The sequence below is a fragment of the Podarcis muralis genome, chromosome 3 (assembly GCF_964188315.1).
Source record: "Podarcis muralis chromosome 3, rPodMur119.hap1.1, whole genome shotgun sequence".
In the NCBI taxonomy this organism is placed as follows: Eukaryota; Metazoa; Chordata; class Lepidosauria; order Squamata; family Lacertidae; genus Podarcis; species Podarcis muralis.
In genome coordinates, this window is record NC_135657.1 from 61,189,247 (window position 1) to 61,215,322 (window position 26,076).

The following is a 26,076-nucleotide window of genomic DNA, read 5'->3' on the forward strand; positions in this document are numbered from 1 at the left end:
GGTTTAGTCATGCTGGTCACATGATCCAGAAAGCTGTCTGTGGATAAACGCCAGCTCCCTCAGCCTGAAAGCGAGATAAGCACCGCAACCCCATAGTCACCTTAGACTGGACTTAACCGTCATGGGGTCCTTTACCTTTTTACCTTACATCTTATGCACCATCATAGAGCTAGCAACGGGCAAATGAAGGACGGATTTATGGACAAGTGGATGTAATTCCTTATGTACACTGGCAAGGGTTCCCCTGGGATTGCTTTGCCCAGCCACCTGAAAATATTTCTGGACTGGTCTGTGTCCACAACTGAAAGAAGGTAGTCCATCCCATAGTCAATACTGTTGTATAATGTAAGATGATTTTAGGTATGAAGACACTGTACTCCATACGATACTTTTTTTAAAAAACCCAAAAAGTATGGTCGGCTAAAGTTTTTACAGTTTAAAATGCAATTAACAGATTTTTTAAAAACTATATATAGCAGATGTCTGGCAGCAAAAGGATAACAGCTGTGTGTCTGACCTATAAGTGTTATTTTTAAAAGTTTTAAAAGTTATTAAAATTATTGAAAGTTTTAGTAAATACTTTTTCCTATAATATCATCCCATTTATTGATCTTCTCCCAATTATGTGGAGACTTCCTGTATCTTAGCTTTTCACTATCTAGTACATTAATCCAAAACTAGGATTAGGACACAGTAACACAGTGCTATTCATCAGTGATCACTGATATGTAATGTGACAGATTACCATGGCCAAGACACAAACAAAATGGTTCCAGTGTTTCAATCCAGTTTGCAAACCTTTATTGCAGTGGAAGCCAAGGCCTCTCTTGGAGTGTTTGCGGTACTGTATTTGAAAGGGTGCAAAATTCCAACAGCCAAAATCAGAGTAGGCTGAATGCCTCTGGCAGAGAACCAATTCGTCTTGGATTTGTGGGTATGGATTTTTCAAAGTGATTTGTGGAAAAGCTGCATAGAAAAAGCTACTGCTTTAACCTTGTACATGTTGTAGGAGGACGGCATACTCATTTTCATATTTTGCCAGTATTGGGATTAGCACCACAGAACATAAATATTTGTATGCATCAGGAGGTTGCCTACACATACCTGCACGGAAGACCCTCTGCATGCTTCCCTGAGAACACCTGGCTGGTGTTGGAAAGGGAGCAATAGTTATTTTATCTTTCAGGTGTTGGCAACCCTATCTCAGGCACAACTGTCTCTGAACCTCAAACCCAAATTTATTGACTCAGGAAAATGACTGTAGCACGACCCTCATAGAACCCACAGACAAAGTGAAACAAATTATTTTCTGATTAAAGAATAGTTACTTGAAAATGACATAAGTTCAACAAAGCCGAGTTCGATAATGTAATTTACTGTACATCAACATTGTAGAATGTTATAATGCAACATCAATTGTAAAATGTATCTCTAACAAAATTAATTGAATGTTATAGGCATCAGGTAGATGCTACATTGTTGTACAATAAATTCTAATTTGAACACCAATGATTTGCATTTCCCCCCTCAGTAGATATCAAGATACAGTTCCAATCACCCAGTCTTTACATGAATGCTTGCAAGATACTCTACACATATCTAAGAGTTCTCTCTGTTTTTCGTCTGTCCAGCTAATTTGTTATTATTTTACTGGTCCAACAGTTTTTGTGAAAGAAGTCATATGTTAGCTGTATATCTCAATGGGTGGGGGAATTTATAGTCCTCCAGATGTTGCTGTACTGCAACTTGTCCCTGGTCATTGGCCATGCTGGATGGGACTTATAGGAGTTAGAATCATACAACATCTGGATATTTCTTTCCCCTGATTTAAAACATCAAAGGACATATTTTAAAATAAGGTTGTAACAATGCATTCCACGAAAGTTCTGCCTTGCCCTGAGAAAGGAGAAGCAATTTCTTCCAAATCAGCTGTCCTCCATGGAGAATCTCTTTCTATGATGGAATTATCAATGAAGATGGACTATAGACTTTCACTGTTTCATCCCAAGCACAATCTGCCACCTATGGAGAGCAAACACAATCCATTTTAGACAGTTAGGAGTTACTAGTATGGGGGAAGAACACAACAAGAAACTGTCATGATGTGAACTAGAAGAGAAACCCATATGACTTTTTGATAGTTTGGCACACATATTTTTAATAGTTGCAGCAGTAATTCTCCTTGCCAACTTGAATGCAGCATCCCTACAATGCTAGCCAACAGACATTGAAATAGATAAAAAATAAATTTTAAAAAGACAATTTCAGATACATCCAAAACAATTGTTTCAACATAGTGCCAAGGCAAATGTTCTCTCAATGCAATGATTTTTACTTGCACAATAGAATATTCTTCCTCTGCACCCCAAAACCTGTTCTTGGCTTCTCCCAACCCTCTGGAGCTAGAATAGGGACAGTGTGAGGTTCATGCAAGGGGAGAAATTTGTGTTTCATTGCACTAACCATTCTGAGCACAATTATTTAATTGAATACCATCATATGCTTTTTTTAAAAAAAGAGTCACCTTTAGTAATCTATCATTTCAACATGATAGCTGACCCTTGCTCCTCAAAGCAATGTAAAATGTGCATTAAAACGTACAATGTAAAATGGCATTAAAACACTTTAAAACACAGAAATATTTTTATTTACTTCACCAGATTTATACACTGCTTGCTTGTTAAAACAACAACAACCCTCAAAATAGTTTACAATCTATAATGTACTGCAGACAGCAGTTTGAACCACAAAAGCTGTAGCCATAAATTATGTTGCTATATGTCCCAATTGTGAAAGAAAGAATTGATTATTTAGGGAGCATAGTTTTGATGAAAAAGATTATCTGTATATGAAACGAATGTATTGTGTAATTAACAACCCACCCTCCCCATCATTCATGATTTTTCTTCTCCATTTAAAATGACAGCTTTGTCACTCACTGACAACTCCCCCCCTCCCCCGGTTTCATAAGCATCATATTCAGATACGAGAAAGCAAATAAGTCTCTTCTGGCATGTTCAATTGCCAAGAGGAAACAATACATAAAACGCCATCTGCAAAATCCTTGGGGAATTCCCACCTGTGATCAACTTAATTAGCATCATGCAGTAGCTCCTGAACGCAAATACAGTGACAATAATTTCATCAAAACATAGGGAGAGCAAACAGGGTTTCTGCAAAATTTAGACTTCAGAGAAGCAAATTGTACAATTCAGTCCAACTCTTGTTTCTGACTGTACAAGGGAAAACTTAAGGGTAGCTAAGCAATGAGAGCAAACAGAACGTCAATAGCAAATCATTCTGATAAATAATTGTGTGCTCTTGGAAGGCTGACGGACAGAAACCAGTCCTCAAGAGGGAGCACAGTTTTATGTCATTAAAAATCTTTATGCTATAAAAGGAGCAACACATGGGATTGAGAAGAGAAAGCTTGTTGCTTGGCGCTGTATCACTTAAGAAGGCACAAAGGGGAAATTACAATTAACGGCTCATGAATGTTTGATCAGTATTTGCATTTTAGGATTTGAAACCCACTGAACTCCTAAAGCTCAGGACTAGCAATCATAAACATATCATCCATTTGCACAAGTTTTGGTGATAGCTCATCCCCATTGTTATGGTTGTAACTTGATGAAGGTAACCCAGTGTGAGCACAGATGTGCTGAAGTGCAAACCATGTTTTCTCAGGTAGTGTCCACCCTGCACACGAGTGATTTAGGAGCTGGTACCACCCAAGCTAAAGCAACACATGACACCCAATATGATGCAGAAGAGGCAGAAACCTTTTATACAAGTGGCAGAATCAAATTGTGCAGGCACACAATGGGCCAAGAGCCAAAGAACGGAAGACACGGCTGAAAGTAGAATGGGTGTGGATTGTTATGAAACCTCCACTTGTATATGAATTAATGTGGACTTATGCTCCTAACTGGCTAGGTTTTGCCAATCACAGGGAATCTTTGGTTGCATCATCCTTGCTGGAGGTGATCTTTCATTGGGAACGGATCTTGCTCATGACTAACTTTAGTTGGACTACAGAGAAGCCCTTTAAATAATTTTTACCTGAGAGCAAGGAAAGGGTTGCTATAGCTCTTTAGCCCTTCATGAAAGGAGAATGAAATTGATTAAACAGAGCAGTCAGAATGAAGAGGATGATTAGGAAAACGGTTGTGTGAATTAATTACGATAAATTCTGAATTGCAGTATTAAGAGTTTATCCGTAATACCAAGTATTAAAGGTAAGAACTGATTAAGGATTAGAGCTAATTGACTCAGGAAATTAACGGTTCTTCATTTGCTCAATGAATTATCATAAATTAACTAAGTACAGACTCATTAAGGAAAATTATAATATTATAAACAAACAGAATTGTAGTAAATTATTTTCCCTGTGATTAATTATTCTGGGGATTTTAAAAAATCAATATTGCTAAAGGGAGTTAGACTTTTTAGAGACTCTCCCCACTCCTAAGGAATCCTCTGTTATGCCATAATCCCACGTAGTTCTACTAATTACTATTCCTTTGAGAAATACACAAGGGACAGCTGCCTTATGTCGTTTGTTTTGTCTCAGGAGTACTTCTTCGCAATACTTTTTGCATGTAGATATCAATACCAGAGTACAAAATACTTGTTTCTTATTTCAGTTGTGAATGGAATGCTAAGATTGCCACTGTCTGCAATAAAACATGCAGAATTGCAAGCCCTTAGTAGTTGCTTCTACGTATCTTTCAGAAAGAGTGGCAATTCAAATGTACCAGCAACATAGTACATTTTCATGGCTCGGTCTGGCCAGATGCCATCTCCTAGGCCCACTGAGTATGCTCATTATTCACTAGACTACTTTGGGGTTGTTTTACTCCTTTATTTGCTTTTTCTTTGTACTTCTGCAAACCTTGGGGGTTTCCAAAGTCTGTTGCTCTATGTGGCTGCATTTTGGCTATATAAGTACTACTAGTAATCTGCGTCAAGGATCTGCGGAGAGTATTTCAACTTGGATTGAGGTGGAAGGATTAACACTTCCAAACATCACTACTGGAGGGGATGATAAAAGTGGAAGCAAGAAAGGAAAAGGTGGATGATAGGTGTGCTGTTATCTCTTGCATTTCCTTCACGTGATAATCATAAGTGCAGCAGCCAGAAAGCTCTACAGTATTGCAGACTGTAGCAGAAAGGACAAATACATATTTTCAGGGCCACCCTCTCTTTTCTTCTGACCTTCCCCTGAGTTCTGTATAAAACAGGAATAGTTATGTTATACTACTAAGTAACATCCTGGCAATAAATACTGTAGAATCTAACCAGTAATCTGTGCCTGACATTCCCATTTAAAGTGAAGGGCTATTTGGTAGTGCTAGCAAATAACTAAAGAAACACTGGCTTACTAGCATGGTGCAGTGTTCCTACTCTCATGCCAACCAAACTGCTGGTAGGGAATTTGGAATTATGCAGCACATAAATCAAGCCTTTCCTTCCCTCCAAAGCCAAAGAATACAAATTCTGAATAAATGTAGGCTGACAAACTTCAAAATTCAGTTTGCTGAAGTGAAAGTCATCCCATTTTTTTAAATTTTCTCTTTGCCACACCATTTCCTACCAAGAGTGTAGAAGCCAGTTGCCATTCATTAATTAGCACTAGTCTTCACTGACCCGCCAGCTGATTTACTTCTCTGACAGGTCCCCAATTAGCCATTTATCATTACAGTCTTATTTTGCTGCTCAGTCCTTTTCTGGTACCTAAGGTAATCTGTCCAGCCTTTTGAAATTACCTGAATGACACACTGTCTTCTCAGTGCTTAAGGAGAGAGGAAAAATATCCTATAAGAATAGCTGATGTTCCAAGAACTGGAGGCTGTGGCCCAGGAAACACACTCACAGGGCAATCCAAATCCAAGCTCCAGCAGGATAAGCAAGTTTGGATTAGTCAGACCTTGGGCTGTGCTGGCTGAACCAGGGCTATGCTGTCATAGTGGCATAACCTCAACACAACTCAGCTGGGGCAAGGATGGTTCAGTTGGAGCTCAGCTGGTGGACCTTAAGATGGCAGAACATACATCAGCATGTCACCATTCTGGGGGCATGGTGGAGCAAGGAGAGAAACTATTCCAAACCTCTTCCAGCTCAGTCATGTGACTGGGCGATCTGGTGGAGCTCACATTAGCAAAAAGGGTGGTATAAGTCAAACTCTTTTAAAGGATTGTTTTCCTTCCACCAGGCTAATCCAGCAGTAGTCTTGCAACAAAATAGAGTGTGGAATAGGCATAGCTTGTGCTGGCTTTAATTTAAGACTGTGTGCATTCCACTGGCTTCCTAAACTTAGGAGACTGCTCTTTCCAGCTGCAACCCTATTCTCATTTAACTGGGTGTAAAGCCCCTTTCAACTCAGTGGAGCTTCATTCTGAGTAGACATGTTTAGGACTGCACTTATTTGTGAACAAATAGACTTGGGCAACAGGGAAAATTAAAATGAACAATTTTTAACGCCATAAAACTTAGCGTTTTTCCCCCCGAAGAGAAATAAATCCTTGGATAGAATGTTGTAGGCCAATATCAACATTATTATTATTAGAAGATCTGGCAGGAATCATTCAGAATTTTTGAAAGCTTCAATTACCAGTTCACAAAAATAGCATGATGGCTGTTTTACTGACAAAGGCCCATCTAAGTGTATATATGCTTCCTTGTTTCTCAATCAGCACGTTGCAGCCCAGGCTTGCATATTTTGCATTCATGTCTCCAATTCTAAATATAACAGACTTCATGGTTGCAACTGTCAGTGGTTTAACAGAATCATTCATGTACAAAAAGGTGCTGTGCAACACACAATAAATTAATGGTGAAGTAAATGAATACTATAGAATGACTGGGGGTGCTTGGTACAGGCAACAAAGAAAACTCCTGCACATTTAAATTATGGCATATTTAATACCCACGTAGAAATAACTCTGGCTTCAGTTTAACAGCTCTGTTCAACATCTAGAGCTACTAACACGGCAACAGAAGTGTGCGGGTGGTTTCCTCATAAGATGCAGAAAGAGCAGCAACTGTGGTAATTGGTCTTGCCAGTAAAGAAGGTCTTGCCAGTAAAGTAGGGCTACTTTACTTACCCATCAACGTTCCATCTATCTATCTATCTATCTATCTATCTATCTATCTATCTATCTCTCTATCTATCTATCTATCATCTATCTATCTATCTATCTATCTATCTATCTATCTATCTATCTATCTACCTACCTATCTATCTATCTATCATCTATCTATCATCTATCTATCTATCTATCTATCTATCATCTATCTATCATCTATTAAGATTTATATACCACTTAACAATAGCTTTTTTAAAATATAAGTGGTTCTTCACAAAGTGAGCCTCTAGGAAAGTCAGTAGCTGATTTTGGTCCTGCAAACCTGCACTATTAAAATCAATGTAAGTTTTGCCACTGATTTCTGTAGGGATAAGTTTATTACTCTAGGGGGTCCAAACCTGGAATTTAATTTTAATCTCAGAGATGCCCTGAGCAATTTATTTTGCAGAATGTAACACTTGCGTATTTGCATGTGTCTTGTTCTTCATTGCAAAGATAGAATATATGTATATTCTTTTTACTACAGCTGCTTTTGAAATAAATTTAAAAACTGCAATTTAGAAAACCAAATCATGGTTCATACTTCACAGAACTTCTACAAGAGAATATTCCTGTGCGCACCCCTTCAAACCGCGAGTCCTGCTTTCAGGCAGACAACAGCTATAGAAAAAAACCTTGCTCAACAGAAAGCATTCATTTAGGTATGGTAGCCAATTACCTCAGTAGCATAAGAGAAGGCCTGATGAAAACTAGGTGCAGAATTAAAGAAAGAGTTCCCAGGACTTACATTTATTTCCCTTACGTTGGGGTTGAATGTTATTCAGGCTTATTACATTAGAAGTCTTAAAATACCATCCTCTCAACCCCTTTATGATAAGCGAAGAAACATTCCCTCATTTCATTGTATCTTCAAAGTAACATATTCAGCCGAGAAAAGATGAATTTGGCCGCTGAAGCAAGAGCAGGGGAGTTCATCTGTTTTATTTAAATGGGTACTATTTATGCTATACAAATTTTAAAGTGATGTCTCCACACAAAAATTGAGGGGGAAATGCAATTTCTCAAAGGGTGGCAAGGATTCCAGGACAGAGAGGGAGACAGGAGGCAAAGACCACCTCAGGGCCTTCTCTAGCTGGACACACACACGCTGCCTCAAGCAGGGTCATCTACCATTAAGAGCTCTGTCGGAAGGATTCCAGGAGAGAGGCAAGAAATGTTACTTCAGGGCCTGCTCCAGGTGAACCGTTGCATTTCTCCCCAGAGCATGATGTACCATAAACTGCCTTGTGGGAAGGATCCTGATGCATTTTAAAAATATATAACTCAATGTTACTTATAAGCTGCCATGGAAGGATTTATATCCTGACAGGTGAGATATATACAAAATGTGGTTTAATAAAAGAAGCTGCTTTTACAGTCGTACCTTGGATCCCAAACACCTTGAAACTCAAACGTTTTGGCTCCCAAACGCCGCAAACCTGGAAGTGAGTGTTCCGGTTTGCGAATGTTCTTTGGAACCCGAATGTCCGACGAGGCTTACATGGCTTCCAATTGCGTGCAGGAAGCTCCTGCAGTCAATCGGAAGCCGTGCCTCAGTTGTCGAACGTTTTCGGAAGTTGAATGGACTTCCGGAACGGATTCTGTTTGACAACCAAGGTACGACTGTACTTGGTTTGTTACTTTCATTCTACTAAGTGTCATAGTAACTGCTAGTGATGAATTGCTGCAGTGCAAGATGGGATAACTGGATTCTCTTATGGACCCTTCCAAAAGAGACTGCTTCTATTTTTATTTTATTTTTTAAAAAATTAAACCACCATTTGCCCAAAGATCAATGGGTTCAAGCTGATTCTGCCTGGGGATACTGGGATAAGTTTGATGAGTGTGGCTTTTGATTAGGTGCCAGAAAAATAATAATCCCTTCCAACCTTCCCAGCTGTTAGAGAAAATAAATAATTAACTCTACACTATCCATATACTAATATTGGATTTGTTTGGATGCCCTTCTCGCCAAGGAAATGCTATGCATATACAAGCAGGTCCCACTATCTGCCTGCTTGTTATTTTAAAATTCACTTATCTTTACCCGAACCTCGCTACATGCACAGTTGATTCAGATAACCGAACAGCCAGAGTCTGCCCACTTCCTTACTTGTTTGTGCTTCACTGTCATTTTAGGAAGAAACCATGGAAGAGAGATCACAAATCAGAAATGTTCCCATAGGAAATCATGGAAACCATCAGCTCACCTAATGGGGAAAGCACTGTGTTTGGTAACTGGGACTTGTGTGTATTCCACGTGTAAGCATAATGTCTGCAAGTTGCATGACCTGGGGCTGATACACATGCTCACACATTCTGAGGGTCCAGAGGTAGAACAGGTGCACCCAGTGCTTAGGGCAGAAAGCTGTGATTTTGATAACCTACCACTCGGACTCCAGTCAGAGAGAGTAATTTCTATTGCCCTTATAAGTGAGGATTAATTTATATAAACTACAGTTGATGCTTGCACCTACATAAGGAAAAAGAAGAAGACACTCTCTTTTCTCTTACCTGACTCGGGTGGTGCAAGCTTAAATCCAGGCCACAAGTAAACTCTGTATGATGCTCCACAGTTTCAAGCAGTGGATCAGGCTTGGAGAAATCCCAGAATCTATAGATGGAAACAATATTGTAATTATGGTAATTGAAAGGCCATTTTAAAAAATGTAATGCTGGACTGCTGATGTGCTTGAAGCTGCCAAATGCTTTTAAAAAACAAACTCATCCACTTTAGAAATGCAATTAATCCTATTGCACAAGTCTTTTGACTCATCTGCATAAATAAGTACTTCATTAAGGCTACATCTCCTTCAACCCAGTATGGAGATTTAGATCCAGAGCTGGCATGATGATCTCCCATTGGGATAAACTGCAAAACAGTAAACTGAAGTATCTTTATTAAACAGTAAGTAAAGCTTTATAACATATGAACCTATAAAGTCTGTCTTCTACTGTCAGATAACTGGGACATCTAGACAGGAACTATCTACTTCTACAGACTATGGGGCAATAAGCCTTTCAGAGTTTCACACCTGATTTTTCTTTTTTTTAAATGAAGATATCAAGGATGCAACTGGAGACTTTCTACATCAGAAATATTTGATTCATCGTTTAGCTATGTTTTATCAATGGTCTGAAACTTGATGCTCTGCAGAATTCACACAAGAATACCAGGCAAATGTGTTGGTAGAGGACTGAAAGAAGTTTAAAGACTATTTACAAAAACTATATAAATTGTATGAATGTTAAGAAGGTGCATGAAAGGAAAGATTATGGCAACAGCAGCTTAGATGAGATATGTATGAGAATAAGCTGAAATACAAAGATAAGTTTTGATGAGATCTGAAGTAAAGTTATGCCTAAATTAAGCAGTTAAATATTTGATGGAATTAGTTAAAACCAGAGGCATAACATATTAGAATTAGAATATAAGATCTGAAAGAAGGTAATAAATTGCTGAACATAACTTTTATATTGAGAACGCAGGAAAGGGAAACGTGAGGAAGTCCAGATGGTTATGGAACATATGTATGAAAAACTGTGTTTTTCTTTTTTTTTTCTTCTCTTTTTATATATAGTTGATAGTTATGTCTTTTATGTTTGATATATGCTTGGTTATTTCCTTTTCTCTGAAAACTTAATAAAATATTATTTTTTTAAAAAAAGAATACCAGGCAAATGTGTAATTTTCAGATGTGTCCTAGGTGCTTACGGCGTCCCTAATATCTTAAACCTGTTTAGACAGGCAGCAGACAGCAGGGCAGAGAATACTCTTTACTATGTCAAGTAAGGCCGTTGGGAGGGACTACGTACTGTCACATACTCTATCCCACCTTCTGTTTGCTGTTTCCTGACATGGAAACTTCAAGGACTAAACCTGCCTTCCTGTTAACCAGGATCTTCAGTGATTGGATGGTTAATTGTATTTCTATACTGCTTTCCATTCAAATGAATCTCAAAGCAATAAATAACAATAGCAGAACATAATATCACAACTACAGCAGAAATCATATATTAATGAACCATCAGTAAAATAATTACAATCTATAAATACTGTTAGCAAAAAATAAGCTAAACATCACAATTACAGCATGTTGCATTATGCGATTAACAAAACATTAATAAAACATTTATAATCTAGAGGATATTAACAAAATAGTAACTAAAAATAAGCTATTATGTTCACACACACGCACACACACGCACACACACACACACACACAAATGTGGGACAGCCAGTGTTTAAAGTATATTTATAGCCAACAATAAAACTGAAAGAACTATTTTTTCCTTTTTTTTTTTAACAGTCATGTCTATATGCGTATAAGGTAAAGTAGATACTACTCAAAAGATCAATAATTCTCAAAGTTATGTAACAATTCAACTGCTTAAACATTTCTAATTTACATTCTGGAATGTGTACTCAAAATTCAGGCCTCTTTAGATTACTTAACATTTTGTTACCTGGTTTGAGCTGTAAGGTAAATTAAATGTAGGCCAAATCAATCCTTTAAGTTAGGGGCCCTTCTTGAGCCTGGTACCCTCCAAATGTTTTGGACTACAACTCCTATCAGTTCTGGTCAATTGTCAGACATAATGGGAGTTGTAGTTCAACAACATCTGGAGACCACCAGGTTGGGAACATCTGCTTCAGATGTTGTTGGATCACAGCTCCCATCAGCCAGCATGGCCAATGATCAGGGATCAGTAGTCATCCAGGGCCTTGAGGTTCCCTACCCCGGCTTTATGTACTGAGCTGTTGGTATATCCTTGCGCTTAAAAAATTAAGATGTAGAGTGACAATTCCAATTCCATAAATGAACGATGGTATAAAAATCAGACATCTTTGTGCACACTTTGGTCCTCATTTTAACTATCCTGTAGATTTTCCTGTTCTTGTGGGCAGGACAAGGAATTACGAAGGGCACTGAAGTCCAGCCTCTTCTAGTTACTGACCTTTGATTCAACAACCCATCTGTGGCACAGCTTCTGAGATCTTACCAGGCATTACTCACATCCTTCCAATTATTACTTTGCATCCATAAGGGCTTTTGTTTAAAGTGAAACCTCCACCTAGTATCACATTCTGCGTTTGTTTACTTACCACATGCAGTTGCAACACACACACACACACACTGCCTTCTACATTACCTAATAACTAGTGTGCACTAAATATAATTCTTCGCTATTTTCATTGAGATACAATGCTTGCCCTTACTTCACCCACTACAGTCAATAGATTTCTACTACAACCAATTTTGTCTCTTCTTCTTTTCTCTCCCAAGGACCCCTTCTCTCTCAACATATATGCATGCTATGCTTACAAAAGAAGAACAATATGCAATTCATAATGTACACAGCTGGTTTTGCCACTAGAGTGGTTACCAAGAAAGGAGGAAAAGACCAAACTATGGAAAATGCAATTCATGGGTGGTTTAGGGACACTGCAAACACTAGAGGCAACTGAATTAGTTTGCTTAATCTATCTTCATTTAATTTCTTTGCAAATCACCTGACCAGAATGGTGGCTACACAATGGATGCACTATGGCAACAGCCCTCTTTCGCTTCTCCTAGTACTAGAGGAACAGGAGAACGAGAGGTTATTTTCCAACATGCTCATTTCCAAAGAGCAAACGCATATGCAGATCAACATCCTTACATTTACCCATGATATCACACATTTATATTATTGGATAACTGGAAAAGATTAATTTAAAGTAGAAAAAAAACCCAACACATTTGAGCCTAACCTTTAAAACCTATTTAAACATATTAATAAAGCAGTCAAAAAGTAAAACTGCCGGTATCAGCAAGCCTTTACACTAATACACACACACACACACACACACACACACACACACACACGAAATCTGGCCACCAGTTCTCAACAAGATATTGTAAGGCTAGAAAAGCTGCAGAAAAATGTGAACAAAGCAACCTAAGAGCAGGAAATGCTCCCGTGATGAAAGGTACAACACTTGGGGCTCTTTAGTTTAGAAAACGGCGTTTCCATGCGCTGCTCTGGTTCGCCAGAAGCGGCTTAGTCATGCTGGCCACATGACCTGGAAGCTGTCTGCAGACAAACACCAACTCCCTCGGCCAGTAAAGTGAGATGAGCGCTGCAACCCCAGAGTCGGTCACAACTGGACCTAATGGTCAGGGGTCCCTTTACCTTTACCTTTAGTTTAGAAAAAATGAGAGGAAGGGAAGGGCCAAAGTAAGACTTTTACAAATAAGACTGGTCCTACTTAGGCACAGTGAGGCAGCCACCTTAGGTGGCATATGTTGAAGGGTATGGGAGTGACACGGAAGTGCTGGGAGACAGAGCTGCCTTGTGTCCTCTAAACTAGCCTGCAGTACTGAGGAGCAGTGGTGCACCCATTCCTGTTGCCAAATTTGATGAACCTTTGGTCTGATCCAGCAAGACTCTTCTTGTGCAGAAGAGTTTGGTTTGCTGTGAAGTTACTGTGATTTAGTAAGGAGACGCGGGTGGCACTGTGGTCTAAACCACTGAGCCTAGGGCTTGCTGATCGGAAGGCCAGCGGTTCGAATCCCCGCAACGGGGTGAGCGCCTGTTGCTCGAATCCAGCTCCTGCCAACCTAGAAGTTTGAAAGCATGCTAAAAACTGCAAGTAGATAAATAGGTACCGCTCCAGCAGGAAGGTAAACATCGTTTCTGTGCGCTGCTCTGATTTGCCAGAAGCGGCTTAGCTATGCTGGCCACATGACCCGGAAGCTGTCTGTGGACAAACGCCGGCTCCCACGGCCAGTAAATCAAGATGAGCGCCACAACCCCAGAGTCATCCGTGACTGGACTTAACTGTCAGGGGTCCTTTAACTTTTTAAGGAGACAGAACAACAAAGTGCCATGACAGCTGATAATCAATCTGAGGGGATTTCTTTGGTGCTATGCTCCCCAAACTATGCTGTACGGATGGTCCATTTGTACAGACCTACATTTTCTTGAGACAGAGGCACATTGTGACACTACAGGCAACCTCTGATTTGTGAGAGGGTTGCATTCCAGGTCATTGTACATGACGGAGGAGTGTGTACAAGCCCCACCCTCCTGCCACTTCTGGGTTCACGGTAATGCGCACGTGCACAATTGCACGTGCTTTGAACACACGCAACGTGGTCTTTGTCTGTATCTGACTATTCCCATGTGAAGGAAATATACTTCTACAGCAAATTATTCTCCCTCCACAGAAACAAATGTGCATACTATATTTGAAAATATCCCAGCTTGAGAAAGCAGAGTCAAAAGCACTAGACAACTGGGATGGTTAATTAGGTTCTTGAATACTCAAAGAATGCATTCTTGTTCAATATAATCTTCCATGGACTACTATGGAATTAAGATTCCAAATAAGAATCTGTTGGAATGTGTTACAAGCTGCCTATTTATACTTCATAACTTGTATAAAGAACTTTCATCCACTTTTCCGAAGAAAGGTTATTTCAGGTGTTACTGAAAGTTCAGAACTAGCTCCATTTATATAACACTCTCCCCCCGTCAAACTTTAATGGAACATCAAAGAACAGGATTTAAGGAAGAAGCATTTCCCCCCTTGATAAGCGCAGTCAGTATGAAGAATGTTCTGGGCTGTACTGTTCTATAGTATATTAGTGGCCATTCACTGTAACTGTTATTTCATTTCCACAGATGACTAGATATTCTATATATACAAAAGTGGAGAGCCAATTCCTCATGAAAACAGTTCAGTAACTCCTACAGTTTCCCAAATCTGAGCTACACATAATCTTTATCTTTGAAGTATAGAAAGAAATGTTGCCAGTCAACTACATATAGAATTCCCAAAACCACTATACGAAGTCAAAATGTTAACTGTGGATGATTCTTGCACAGGTAGCATCATAAAAATAAATATTAGAAATCAATGCTGCCTGCTGCAAATGATTGCTTGTCTTACTAAGAAACAATCACATTCTTTCTACCAATGTGGATCAAAGTGGGTTTGGGGGGGAAATGCATCAAAATGCAGTATTTCTTAAGATACTACATACAGGATTGATAGTTCCAAACCAGTGATGGGAGACCACTGAATGCAGAGGACATGGGAGTTTGTACATAGTCGGAAACTATAGCTTTAACTGGAAACTGGTCCCCCGCCCCCCCCGGTTCATTCAAAAAAGAAGGAGGATTTGGGTGTAATTAGCACACATAGGAAGCCTAAGATGTGTAAACAGATAAATCAGAAAAAAGCTATTAAGCTGGTATTGGGCCAGAAATATGAATGCATTTATTGATGCATGCCTGTGTCACATACATAAATCAATCAATTGTACTGCCAAATGCTTTTTGTAGTATTCATTGTTCCATCAAAATAAACCAGTACTTCTAGTTTGTGAAATGACCTGTAAGTTCAAGTTGTTTTAATCACTATATTCCAAACTCTGCTTACCTAAAGTTTCAGCAGAAGATAACTGAATTACCTCTCCTGGTTTCTTAAAATACATCCAAAATGCTTGAGCAGGGGGCAAAATCTTGACACATTTGCCATGGCCTAGAGTTGTTATTAATAGAATTCCCTTTAATGACAAACTCAAGTGGTTGGATGCTTATTGGACTGGAGTAAAACAAAGCCACTGAGAAACAACGGGGATAGGTATCTGCATACTTTGGTGAACCTTCAGGTATATAGAATTACAAAACAATGGCTGCCCACCCCCAACCCAACAAACTAAAATTCCAGAAACCACAAAATGTTGAATACCATTTGTGGGGGAATATATTGGCCTACTTCAACACCTGACAGTTTTAGCATCCTGGAGGAAGACATGGTTAGCTGGAACCCTGAACAGGAGCCCTTAATGTTAGAGGATGAGAATATACTGCAACATTTTGTACTTTATATAGTGCAGACATGTTGCTTATATACAGCCATCAGGATTTCTGGTTGTCTACAGGTAACCTACAAAAAGTCAGATATTTATGCTGCATTTACTATCTAGTCAAGGAGCAGGAACCAAGGACTATGTATCTGAAGGAGAATCTCGACCTCCATCTTTCAGTCTGTACACTGAGGTCCAGTTCCCAGGGCCTTCTGGTGCCTGCCTCACTGCGAGAAGTGAAGTTACAAGGATCAGACAGAGGGCTTTCTTGGAAGCAGAGCCTGGTCTGTGGAATGCCCTCCCAGCGTCAATGAGATAAATAATTATACAAATTTTAGAAGACACCTGAAGGCAGCCTTGTATAGGGACGTTTTTGATGTTTTATTATGTTTTTATATCTGTTGGAAGCCACCCGGAGTGGCTGGAGTAACCCAGTCAGATGGATGGAGTTCAAATACAACAACAACAACAACAACAACAACAACCACCACCACCACCACCACCTTTGCATGCATTTAGGTGTCATTTCAGAAAGGTTGGAGAATTGTGTGGTTACACCAAACTCAAGCCCCCCTGGAAGAGGTGGGCTTTAAAGGAACAGAGGAAGGTGACACTACTTGAGTGTTCTGGAAGGGACCTCCAACAGAGGTTCTACTGTACATATCTATATTTATGGAATTTTTATACAATTAAATTGGGGAAGACCCAAATATATGTATGTTCAGATCATTTATATAAATTCAAATAAAAGTTATTGTGGGCTGAATTTGACCATTTATAAAGGGTCTCTGGATATAGTAGCTTGCCTGTGAATTAGATCTATTCAGAAGCGTTTGAAATCAGCCAGATTTTCTTCTCAAATATCTATATGAGTGGAAGTGAATCACACATAATACTTTAATGCCACCAATATTTCTTTGGTCACTATTTAGAAAGCCAGTTATTACTTTCAAGAGATTACAATAAAACTAGGATTCACCCCTTCAATCCTGATCTTTTAGCCCCTAATAAGACTGAGGAATATATTTTGACGTGAAGAAGTGCTTATGGCAAAATACGGCATTTCATGCAAAGGTCTATGCTTCTCATTTCCAGGTATGTGGCATATAAACTAAATATTGCTTCTTTAACAGCAGGACAAGTTCAGCAATGAAATGTCAAGCGGCAAATACTCAAGAGTATCTGGGAAGCAAAATACATTAAGATAAACCCAGATTGCAAGTCTACTCTATATGAAAACAGGAACCATAAGATTACCTTTTTCACAACTAAAACAAAGATATTGCTTTATCTTCATGTTCTGTTGATACTACATATTTGACTAGGTCTGTTGTATTCTCCAAGGGCTGTAGCCTACATCCAAAAGAAGGTTCCTTTCTCAATACTCAGCTTTTGTTTAAATAAAGTAAGATTGAAATCCTATATGCATGCACCTGGGAGCAGAAGTGGCTGGCTTGATGGGGCAGGGCCACAGTGCTAGTTTGCCAGCATTGGAGTCACTGCCCCACACCGCGTGTAAGTGCAGGGCGGCAGCAGAGAGGTCAGCATAGTGCAAGTGCACCAGTGGGAGAGCCTGAACCCTGCTGATATTCCCATTCCTTCCCCCTCTGCCTCCCAGTAAGCAGCAGTGGCTCCACAAGGTGATCCACTTCTGCCTGCGAGTAAGTCCCACTGAACTCAATGGGGTTTACTTCTGAGTAGGATCTGAATAAGATCACAATGCAAGTCTCTCTCACTTTGATATAGTGGTACCTCGGTTTACGAACTTAATCTGTTCCGGAAGTCCATTCTTAAACCAAAACTGTTCTTAAACCAAGGCGCGCTTTCCCTAATGAGGCCTCCCGCCGCCAGTGCCCTTCCACCGTTCGGATTCCATTCTTAAACTGAGGTAAAGTTCTCAAACCGGGACACTACCGGTTTTATGGGGTTCGTATACTGAATAGTTCGTAAACAGGGCTGTTCTTAAACTGAGGTACCACTGTATATGTTAAAACATGGAGGCAGTATTTGATAGAAATTATGAGAAAACACTAGGCGTTCATTATTTAGAAGAAGAAGAAGAAGAATTATATTCAATGTAATCAACATACTAGGTTACCCTCGTTTATGTTGTGGCTGTTCGGCAATGATTCTCCATCCCCTAAAGGCCCCTCCTCACCAGCGTTTCCTAATACAGGTCTGCATTCCCATTGATTTTTGTAGCAGACCAAGCAAGCAAAGCTCTGGTTATTATTAACTGGCATTGTACTCTAAAACAAAATCACATAAAAACATCACTTATGTTTTGTGCAGTATTATGCAAGATACATATTTTAGCTATAAATAAAATTAAGCAATTGATACGAGGCAGACCGCTTGACTCAGCAGACTGGAAGAGTAATGCTGCTGGTTTTACTATGCACTCAGATTATTGGCACACATAACTAGGGGGTGAGAGGGAAGAGAGATTGCTGGCAAAGCTTTACCCCTTTAGCTGCATCCAGTAAAGAAATTTCAGGTATGGGGAATGAACAAAAGGCTAAGCATTTCAAGAGTTAACAGTGTTGGTTCATTACATTAATTATAGATAGGAAGTCTTCTACATATACCTTTGTGCTGATCTGTGTGGCTGATCTTATAAGGACTGAATAAACCGAGGCAGCAATAGATAGGTAAACATGAATCAGCTAGAAGTCTGTGCTAACAAGCCACACAGATAAAAGTCAAAAATCTTGCTCCTGAATTAGAACTGTCTATTGTAGAGGTTCTCAAACTATGGACTGTGGACTTCATTCAAGTAGAAGATAGACTGGGGAACAGCTGAGAATATCTGTACTTGTCTCTGACAATGGAGACAGAGGTGTTTTGATTAGGACCAGATATGTCGAACAGGCTAACAACTGACCTAGGCTGGGATTTATGGATCAATCAAAATAGCTCAATTGGTAGAGCATGAGACTCACAGGGTTGTGGGTGTAAGTCCCATGTTGAGCAAAAATATTCCTGCATTACAGGAATTTGGACTAAATGACTCTCATGGTCTCTTCCAGCTCTACAATCCTGTGATTTTATTTTTCATGTCATATTTTTCATAAAGCCATTCTACCCCATTTCCACATTAATCTGCAACCTTTAAAAAAAGAAAACCCTCACAAAATTGTATTAAAATATATCTTTTATCTAAATGTATGTATTTCCAAATGTATTGCTGACATATTTTGGCATGCATTTTAACATATGCATTATAAAACACCAGCACGTTGTTTTCAGTCAAGAATTCTACTGCAAAAATTGGAAGGGTGAATTATTTTGGGAGGTGCAGATCACAACTAGCCTAGGGACCATGATTTTCATTGTTTTGATGATGGTAATGATGGCACTGAATAACAAGAAGTTTATAAAGAGATCTCCTGAGATCTCCACCAATGATCATTTGGTCCATGAAAAATGGTTGAGAACTGCTGCTGAATTTAAATTATAAAAAAGGAACCAGCAAAGAAATTAAAATTAAATCAAAGTACTTTGCAAGAACAATACATTTCTTAGCATTCCCAATCACAGTGAATGTGAGGCACTTCACTGCCCGGATGTGAACAAAATCATTTTTCTAGAAGTCATGACCTGAAAAATGTAGTGTATGAGCACTATCAGCAATACAAGCTTTCAATCATAGATGAACCATCATACAATTATAGATCACACCAGGGCCGTTCTCTCTGGTGTAGAAACCTTACAAGTTTTATCACAGCATCATAAATAATGCTATCTTATTTTGGCTCCTAATTAAATATCTATAGTCAATTTTAATTAACTGATTGCAATCAATTATCCTTGCCTCTAGATGTTGGATTAAATTACTAATACAAAAAAAAAATCACATCAAAGACCATGCAAAGTTATATGCACTCTGAAGTATTTACCTGAAAATGGTACTAAGGCTAAAGAACAAATGTTCTTAAGAATTAGAAGAAACCATAATATACTGAATATACTGAAAGGTATTGTTAAGATAAGAGATAAAGTACCTGTCCTCAAAGTTTGATTTTAAAGTCCCTTCCCCATTTATGTGCAAGACATGTGTCCCAAATCTATAAACATTTGCCAAAACCATGAAACTTAATTCCACTACAAAATTATCTTGAACAAAAGTGACTTCCTGAGCTAAACGCCATCAGAATGTAAAAGTCACTATACTCCTGCTCATGGTTATTTCCTATGAAATACATGCACACCTTGCTTTCCCGGCTATTGTTTTGTACACAGTCTTCACTAGGTAGTATTTCTATAGAAGAAAAGTCCCCTTTAAAGTCAACTCTTTATGTAAATTTTGGGATCCAATCCACAACATTGTCTTGCTCTATATGCATGTACCCAGCCACCACTAATTCCAGGGTGGTGGCCCAGAAATTTTATGGGCTTCTTGCTTCCTGTAGCTAAGAGGAGCTGCTCAAAAGTTCCCATTGGGGAGCAGCAAACCAGGATACCCCACACCATGGATGGCTGGGCTAAAGGGTGTACTGATTAAGTGGTCTGTAGTGATGAGGCACTGTTGTAGACTGGACCTAATCAAATGCTAATCTGAGGTCCAAAAGTATTTATTTAGAAAGATATACAGTCTTCTTAATCACCAAACTCTAAATATAGAAAACCAAATTATATGCCTGGGTAAGCTTGCAGAAATAAAACTGTGTTCAGCCTGTTTCTACCTAGAACAGTATAGTATGTCTATAGGCAATGAGTTCCAAAACATGAACCACTAAAAGATTTGCAGAATGAACATTACATGGCCCTTGTGTAATGGTGCATGGGACTACACAGATTAATGCTAGAGTGTTTTGAAAAGTAAATTCTCCATGCAGTTCTGGAACCTAAGTGGTTAGCATACCTCAGGAAATACTTTTTATTTATTCAATATATATTCCAACCTTCCTTCCAAAGGAGCCAAGGGAGGTACTTCCCTTTCCTCACCACGGGTTATGCCAAGGCGGGCGGTGGGATCAAGTCAGCAAAAATTCACAAGGTGTCAGTGAAGTTCACTCTTTATTCAAAGAAACAAAACAGCTCAGGCCTAGTGACCACAGCAACTCTTCCCAGCATGTCTTGCCTCAATGAGACAGTTCTCACTGCTCTCTAAGTTCCCTCCTCCCCCAGCAACTTTTGGCTCCTTTGTCCTGTCTTTCTTTGCTCTGCCTTCTTCATGTCTTCAGCCCTCGTTGGTTGCAGCAGGATGGGGAGATTTTCTGACTTCCTCAGCAGCCTGACTCATCTCTGTCTCCTGTCTCTCCATCCTTTTCCTGTCTCTAATTCTGGATTTATCTCTGCCACAGTCACTTCCTGCTCTTCTTACCTCTTCAGCTTCCAACACCTCCTCTTCCCAGTCTGCCCCCTCTTCTCCCTCTGACCACTCATTGTTGTCCCACCATCAGTCCCCTGGCTCTGAGCCTTCTTCCCCTAGGGGTTCCCTTGGGGGCTCCCCAGCTGGTGCCTCCCACTCCAGCCAAGTCCATGACAGGTTATTATGTCAGTAATTAAACCAGCCAGAGAGCTATTTTCCCATAGTGGCACCAGTACTTTGGAATGCCCTCCCTAATGTGACCCAATAAATTACCACGTTAAGCTATAACTCAAAACTTTTATTTGTTGCAAAGCCTTTTAGGGCCATGGAATTCATTGATTTTAAATACTTTAATGAAGTCTATCATTTCAAGAGTTTAAAAATTGTATTATTAGAAGAAGATGTATTGGCTTTGTTATTTTATTTTTTGATTTTGTATGTTTACATTTTACTGGAAGCTGCTCAGAGCGCCTTTCGTGCAAAAGCAAGGAAAAAATCTTAATAATACATGCAATCATCTACTTCAGAAGAACTATGTACATGAAGGATGTTATGAATGTCGTTTTATCACTGAAGTATCAGTGCCTTATTTTTATATTTTATCACGGGTCAATTGGAAATGTTGACATGCTCCATCAATACAAATAAGCCTTTAAGCAACAACACCTCAAAAGAGTTAGGATTGTGAGCATAGGCTATGCTGCTTTAAGAGCTGTGAAAACTTGCTGCATTATATCTTCCAAGAAAACATATTTTTGGAATGATAGTCTATGGGAAACTTCTATATTAATGTCTTTAAAGGAAGATTGCCTTTTCATAATTTTCCATTTGTGGATTTGTGGTTTTTATTTTTTTGTCACCACAGTTTAAGTGGCATCTTCCATTATCTCCTAGAGGCACCAGACTTCTTCAGAATCCCTCACCTAGCAATTACGTTATTGCAGATCTTGCCATCTGCCAGATCCTACAAGCTGCTGCAGTTTGGCATTTCCCTTCCATTGCATAACATTCATAGTTTGTTTGTTTTTTAATTGCATGCATTACAGACTCTATCTGGGATGTTCATAAGGTATTTTTTATTTGCAGAACAATACCAGGTAAAACTGCAAACCGTAATAGCTATTATGACAGAAAGCATCTGCGTACAACTACAGAGAATTAATAACCTTATATTGTCATTGTAATGGCAATGTAATTCTATTTGGAAAAGAGGAGATATGGTACTTTGGGGGAGGGGAGGGGGAAACTAGTAAAATGGAATTGCAGTCAAAGGGAGGTTATGACACTGCACCAAACCTCCTGGTGACAGCACTGCTTCTTTTAAAGAGCTCACCATCTGTTTAGGGGGAAAGTTTTTACGAAATGGTTAAACTGCTGGATATCAGATACTGAATACTGGTGACTGGGAAACAAGAACAGGGAGAATGCTGTTGCATCTCCTGTCCTGCTTGTGGGCTTCCCATAAGCATCTGGTTGGCCACTGTGAGAACAGGATGCTGGAACTACATGCAGGACTCTTCTTCCGTTCTTAGTCATGTCATCTGTTCTCAACTGTGAAATGTGCAGGTACCCAATATGTAGACAAACACCACCAATTAGCTTCAGTCAGTGGTCTAACTCACGTGCAAGGTGAGAAAGAAAGGGCGGCTTACTGCAGACGAGCGGCATAGCTGGTGCACACTGCTCAGCTGGGTCTACTTTGCTGCTCCCTTTCCAGAGCTGGGAAGCAAATCGCAGAGCAGCTTCAAGCCAGTGTTTACGCTTTCTTTATTCTAAGCACGCCACATACGGTAAGCCAAGAACAAACATTTCTTTCAGAACATGGCTGCCATTATGTGCAAACTGGGAGAAGGGCATTAACAATCCAGTTTTATACTTACTCCTGATGCCTAGTGTGTCCAACTAGAAGTTCGTTCCTGATGAGCTTGCAGGGAAATGCTGCTTGAATGAGCTGGCAAATGCCAGACTTAGCTGGACATATGCCAGTGACCTGGGAAGGAGAATGTTCCCTCCTGTGCAGTAGTCCCTTCCTAGCTTGGCAATTCGCACTAGGTAAAGCATTTATGCTGAGGCAAGTATATGATCCACAGAATGAATTTACTGTTTTCCTATCCATATTAACACACACACATGATTTTTTTCCTTGGCTATAATGTATGCCATTTCATTAGAGAAAGATACTGTCTTCAACTCCCCAAGGGCTTACCTCTCTTTTTGAATTATAGATATTTAAATGGATTTAGAGAACATTTGTTCTTTAGCTTTAGTACCATTTTCGGGTAAATACTCTCATGTGCATATAACTTTGCATGGTATCGGAGTCTTTGATGTGATTTAGAGAATCAAATGCTGCTCTTTACATATGAATGTCTATGGCAGTCCGAAATGGTATTTTCTGATTGCCAACTTTGGTATGGGTTCTGCCTCTGGGTCTTTAATAACTTGACATGTAGAAATTCAAGTGATGGGGAAAGCCTCATTTGCCCATCATTCCATGAAAATCCTCCCCTACTTTATACATATCAAACTTCTGTTCAGAGCACAAGAGCAGGCATAGTACAGTGGTGCCTCGCAAGACGAAAAGAATCCGTTCCGCGATTCTCTTCGTCTAGCGGGTTTTTCGTCTTGCGAAGCAACCCTATTAGCAGCTAAGCAGATTAGCGCTATTAGTGGTTTAGCGGCTATTAAAGGATTAGCGGCTAAGCTGCTAAAAGGCTATTAGCGGCTTAGCGGCTTAGAAAAAGGGGGGGAGCGGGGGGGAAATCGCAAGACTAGCAAGACGTTTCGTCTTGCGAAGCAAGCCCATAGGGAAAATCGTCTTGCAAAGCAACTCAAAAACGGAAAACTCTTTCGTCTAGCGGGTTTTCCGTCTTGCGAGGCATTCATCTTGCGGGGCACCACTGTAAAGGCACTGGGGGATCATCATGCCTTCATTATTGGTGGAGCTAAAACACATGCTTTATTTTATTTTTAAAGTACTATGGGTCGGTTTCTTAGTATCATTACAGCTAATTCACTACTCGTCAAATTGTAAAAGACTGATATCCTCAGTTCTGAAACATGTTCTAAACAAGCTACAAAGAAATCCAACAATATCAACAACACAATGCTGGTATTAGTACCAAAAAGGTGTGGGGGTGGGGAGACAGAAGGTTATCTTCCAAAATGAGAAGAAACAGATTACGTTATCTCTCACAAACCATTTAATAATAACAAATGGTATGTTGCTATTCAAAGAGTTCTAACCAAGTTATTTCTGGTATGTTCCATGTATGAAAAAAGCCACCGCATTGTCCAGGATACTGGTTAGCTGAAACAGCTATTTCATCAAGAGCATCTGTCATGGCAGATGGCCAATTCCCCCCCACCCCCACCTCGCCAAATCAGTCTTTAAACAGCAAGAAGCCACACATTTTTAGCTAGCACTTGAAAATATAAATTTGCAAGTCTAAACCTATAAACAAGTACTTGTGTTCCCCAATTAGAAAACACTGTCTACAGGTGTAACAAATGCATTTCTCCTCTTAAACCTACTCTTCAAAAAATAATTGATGAGATGGTAAACCTGTGTCTAAGTGGTACTGCTTCAGGCTACAGGTGCTGGCTCCCCTGCAAAATATATACATTCATATGCTTAGAAAGCCAGAAGATCAGGGAGGAGACTAGTTTGGAACCCTCTGCACTAACGTTATGAAGTCCCAGTCCTACCTTGTAGATGTAAAGGACAGGCCATTTCCAAACAAAGCATGCACTCTATCATGCTCTATTTTGGTTTTGTGTGGAAGACAATATGAAGAAGTGAAATAAACTAAAGTGATATAGGGCAAACACATGCCTCCCACTGCATTTGCTGGTGAAAACTAGGCCTGAGAAGCTTCGAGATGGAAAACGAACACTATAAACATGAAGAACAGGGAAAAGAAATACTTCACAAAAAGTACCAGCTACTACAGTGTTGGTGGCTGGGTTTGTTACCCATGCTGATTTAGCAGCAATTGCTATAGGCACTGGCAAAGTCCCTGTGTGAATTATAAGCGGCAGGTGCACTGATTGAATATGACAGTCAGTCACAAAAGCCTCCACATAGAAGCGCCTTTCATATTACTCATAAGAGCAGGATTCATGTCATACCCTGCAGACTCTCTCTGTACATATGTATAATGACTGCAAACAATATCTGTATCTGCTTTGTCTTTCCATTATTTGAGTATGACATACGCAGTTTACAGATCCAAATATAAAGGCATAAAGATGCCAGGATACAGAGAGGGCAAATTATAAAACCATCTGTCAAACTCAAAAGGTATCAAGCTGATTAAAGTGGATTAAGAAAGAAACTGCAATGCTGCCAGTATATAACTGGATGGCAAGGTAACATCTCCAGTTTCTGCAACAGAAGTATAAAACCTTATCCTGGAAACCAATCTTCTCTCATTGCCATAGTTATAACCAAATTATCTCCCACAACACCTTTTCAAGGCCAAAGACACAGAATATAGCACCTTCCCCTGGAAATTCTGTTTCCCCAGACTAGAAGCAAAAATTAGCACATGATTCATAAAGTGCAAGACATTTTGCGTATATGACAACAACAACAATAATAAAAATAATTTAAAAATTACAGTACCTCACAGTAAAATCATAGGAGCAGGAAGCTAATATAGTAGCATGAAATGGTGAAAACTACAAAGAGATAAAGATACATATATTAACAACACAAATACAGGAGAGAGAGAGATATAAGTTAACTAAGAATAGAATTTTGTAAAGGGTC

The 26,076-nt window shown here is 39.4% G+C and overlaps 1 protein-coding gene across 1 annotated transcript in view; it reads right to left on the reverse strand.

Moving 5' to 3' along the window:
* Positions 1–1,359: 1,359 nt before the first annotated feature.
* The window catches only part of PEX7 (peroxisomal biogenesis factor 7), a 53,223-nt gene continuing 28,506 nt past the window's right edge, over positions 1,360–26,076 (reverse strand). Inside the window, exons 8-10 of the mRNA XM_028723530.2 lie at positions 25,930–25,985; positions 9,642–9,741; positions 1,360–2,022 (exon numbers count right to left, since the gene is read on the reverse strand). Of these exons, the coding sequence (XP_028579363.1) occupies positions 1,954–2,022; positions 9,642–9,741; positions 25,930–25,985 (225 nt within the window). The 3' untranslated portion in view covers positions 1,360–1,953. The remainder of the gene's footprint in view (positions 2,023–9,641; positions 9,742–25,929; positions 25,986–26,076) is intronic.